This window comes from Oncorhynchus clarkii, chromosome 8 (assembly GCF_045791955.1).
Source record: "Oncorhynchus clarkii lewisi isolate Uvic-CL-2024 chromosome 8, UVic_Ocla_1.0, whole genome shotgun sequence".
In the NCBI taxonomy this organism is placed as follows: Eukaryota; Metazoa; Chordata; class Actinopteri; order Salmoniformes; family Salmonidae; genus Oncorhynchus; species Oncorhynchus clarkii.
The window spans coordinates 12,980,621-12,984,838 of NC_092154.1; the positions used below are offsets into that span (position 1 = coordinate 12,980,621).

The 4,218-nt window shown below is 37.5% G+C and overlaps 1 protein-coding gene across 1 annotated transcript; it reads left to right on the top strand.

The window, feature by feature from the left end:
* The first annotated feature begins 502 nt into the window (after nucleotides 1-502).
* On the top strand, nucleotides 503-1,199 carry LOC139415518 (protein ripply2-like). The gene is made up of 3 exons (XM_071163624.1): nucleotides 503-634; nucleotides 767-840; nucleotides 1,025-1,199. The coding sequence occupies exons 1-3, from the start codon at nucleotides 503-505 to the stop codon at nucleotides 1,197-1,199; spliced, it is 381 nt and encodes a 126-aa protein (XP_071019725.1).
* Nucleotides 1,200-4,218: the final 3,019 nt, after the last annotated feature.

Consider the following 4,218-nt stretch of genomic DNA (forward strand, 5'->3'; position numbering starts at 1 on the left):
TAGATGATTCAATTGTATTGATCATATGGATGTTTCGTTTTTAATAATATATATATACAAAAAATAGATAGCTAATAATAATATTGTATTCCTCTTCCTGTTGTGTAGAATACGCTTGAACACGCTTGAACTTGTGTAAATAAACGTTTAATCAAAAATGTATTATGAATCAAAAGTAGGCCAAGCCCCTATTCACACAACTGACATGGCTAATATTATTTATAATTCTGAGACGTTTACAATATCCCACAACAAAAGTTACACCTATTCTAAAACATGGCCACTCTGGGCTCCGAGTGTGACCATATGCTGCAGGTTTGCCAAAGTGTGACTTGACTGACACCTCACCACCGTGGCGCATGGACATGTTGGGTAGTGTCAATGCGCAATTTGACACGAGCACCATGGCCCGATATATAGAAGGCGTCTGATTCGACTTTGTGATCACTCTCAATCGCAAACTCTCAGAGGATTTGCTCGGGACACTCTATCATCAGAAACCATGGAGAATATCATCTCTCATTGTGGATTAACTGGCGCAATCACCGGAGGAAACTCTGTTCAACAGCCCGCTAATTTGTGGAGACCTTGGGATGCCAAAGCAGGCAGGGAATGCAGGGCCGCGACACACATGGTTAGTACAGACTACTTTCAAAACTAAATTATTCGTGTCAATAGTTTGTAGAGGAATTAAGTTTGATGTTTCATAGGTTTAGCTATAGTGGACGAAATGCTAACATGATTGTCTTTCTGTATCCCCTCGCAGCCTTACACAAAGACCATTGGAGGATTTCCAGACATCAAACACCGCAAGTGTCCTCAGATCACTCACCCAGTAAAGTAAGTGAAATTACCTCAGTAATATCCCCAACATACACAGGCTACATTATTAAATATATGCGTCTCTGTTTGTGCGTAATGGTGATTGAGATGGGCATTCTCTCCATATCCGTTCTCAATTATATCCTAGCCTACTTTGTATTTCCCATTCAAACTCCTAACGTGAGACCGTTTCGTTCTCTAGGTTGTTCTGGCCCAAATCGAGATGCTTCGATTATCTGTACCAGGATGCAGAGATGCTTCTGCGCAACTACCCAGTCCAAGCAACCATCTGCCTCTACGAAGACTCGAGCAGTGATGATGATGAGGACGATAGTGATGATGACGATGAAGAAGACGGCGTGAAGGAGCTGAATTAAAAAAAAGCCCTTTCTCTCCAATTGAAAAAACACTGAATGTATATTTTAATATGAAATTATAATATATTGGTGCATAATTTATTTTTTGTAAATATCTGTAAATATGCCATATGACTAACGAATGACTAACACATTTGTTAGGGTAAACAGCATTTTATAATTTATATTTCATAATGGTCTACCTTTATTTAATTTTGTATCAACGTTGTAATAAAACAGTTATAAACTCAACAATGAGCTCCTTGAATCTGTGGATAGGTTGGTTCTTCTTCAACAATTATTCAAAAAGGTTTATTTTGAGGACTAAATCTCTTCCTTCGATTAGTTTAATTGACTTTGCTATCTATTATGTCCACCACTACCTTGAATCAAATTCTATTCTAGCCTCTATTCTAGCCTCCACACACACACACACACATTCTGAAATTGCATTTTTGTCCCACCCCCCAGTTTTATCATTGGAATGTGTTACAAAAAGAGGAAACGGTGTGCTTTAGGACCATGCAGACGCCTTCAAGCAGCCGGGTAGGCTGTTTGGCTGTGTTTATCTGACTGGATAGATTTAAAAATATATATATATTTATGTCCCCCCCACTTCCAAAACCAAAGTTTCGCCCCTGATCAGATCTATAATTTTGCTGAATACAAAATCTATGAACACCATGCATTTATTAGGACCTCTGGTCTAGTAAGTTCCCATAACAAAGATTCTCTCTCGTATGTATTGATTCACTCAAGACAGATGTTCATTCAAAAATAAAATCAAGAGTGGTTTCATTGAACACTGACAGTGATCATTGAGGTGTAAGCTACAGTCGAGGAATGATCTGAGACCAAGGTTACATACATCACTTGGACTGTTGGCCAAGAGCACGTGTGACAGTGTCAGTGTCGCTTACCACTTCCTCTCGTAAAACAACAAAGTGCATAAACAAACAGACTCTCAGTGAGCAAGAAAACTCCCTCCTCATTAATGCCAAATGTCGGAATGCACACCGTCCATATTAAAAGTAATAGACCTAATTTTAAGGTTAAGTTTAGGTATTAACTCTGAAATCTTAAGGTTAGACATTAACTTCACATTTTTAAGGTTAGGGTTAAGTTTAGACATGAACCCTGAATGACTAAGGTTAGGGTTAAGTTTAGACATTAACCCTGAATGATTAAGGTAAGGGTTAAGGTTAGACATTAACCCTGAATGATTAAGGTTAGGGTTAAGTTTAGACATTAAACCTGAATGATTAAGATTAGGGTTAAGTTTAGACATTAACCCTGAATGATTAAGGTAAGGGTTAAGTTTAGACATTAAACCTGAATGATTAAGGTAAGGGTAAAGGTTTGGGATAGGCTTAAAACTAACATCCAAAAACAACTTTTTATCTCTGGATTCAAACTTTGAATCAGAGGCAAATGCTTACACCCATCCACCATCCCCATTTACATTTATTTGTATTGTATGTGAACTACTGTCATTGCCATTAGGACTCATTAGATAATAAATATGAAACATTTAGCATGATATTACATGTGGACAGTAGATTTATAAAAACATAGTAGCCACCCCGATGTCCACTATAGAGGACATTTATTGACAAGCTCTTATTTAGCTCTTATTTAATGTGAAAAAATATTACACTGCTCTGAAAACTCCCCCAAACTATACCTGATATATTTACAGATTAGAAACTATTTGAATATCAAACTCACAAAAATAAAATAAAAATACATTTCACAATTACACACACTTACAATCAAATATGTTAATGGTGATGGGAACCATTTTGAAGAACCAGAAAGAAAAAATGATCCAGGTCCCACTTGAAAAGCCCAGAATGTTCTCTCAAAGGTACAACAGGACCTAACACAGCGGCATGTATGGCCTTAGAGATACAGACCAAAATCGAATGTGAGAGGACAAAAATTAACAGCTGGGTCGCAGGAATCTATTAAAATGATATTTGTGGCCTGGAAATTTCAATTGAAATAGTTAAGTAAGACTTTCCATTGTTTCAAATTATTGCATGTCTATAGCCTGTACTTATGAATAACAGGACATTTCACAGATATATTGTTTCTGAGTGTGCACATGCCTACTCATGTTACTGACAATGTGAACTTTAATGAACTAACATGTTGAACTTTTCATCCACATTTTTTCCCATGGTTAGGTGTAATGTTCAAGATAACACTGTCAATGGGTGGGTGTTGCTTATCCAGGTGTGAAGAATGCACACCTTCAGTGGTGGGTGACTCAGCACTGCATGAGCTAAATCATGACTTCACACGCCCATTCAACTTCTGACCTGATGATGAATATATCAATGTGGGCATAACACATAACAAATTCTTGAGAAAAGATTAATACATACAGTATATATGATAATTCAACCCCCCCCCCCCCCCCCCCCCCGCCCCCCCCTCTCACTCTGTCTCTCTTTGTCTCTAAGTCTCTCCCTCTCTCTCAATTAAATTCAAAGGGGCTTTATTGGCATGGGAAACATGCTTACATTGCCAAAGCGTGTGGAATAGATAATAAACAAATCAGAAATTAACAGTAAACATTACACTCCAAAAATGTTTAAAGAAAATAAACATTTAAAATGTTATATTATTGGCTATGTATAGTGTTGTAACAATGTGCAATAGTTAAAGTAAGAAAGGGAAAATAAATAGACTGTTACGGTTTTCTTCTATCGAAAGAGGAGGACCAAAATGCAGAGTGGTTATTTTGATTCATGGTTCTTAATAAAGAAACTACACGTGAACAAACTAACAAAACAAGAACCGTGACGTGAAAACCTAAACAGCCTTATCTGGTGCAAACAAACACTGAGACAGGAACAATCACCCACTAAACACTCAAACAATATGGCTGGCTGACTGGCGGATCAGAGACAACGATAAACACCTGCCTCTGATTGAGAACCACTCCAGACAGCCATAGACTATTCTAGATAACCCCACTATACCACAATCCCAATACCTACAAAAAACCAAAGACAAAACACACCACATAAGA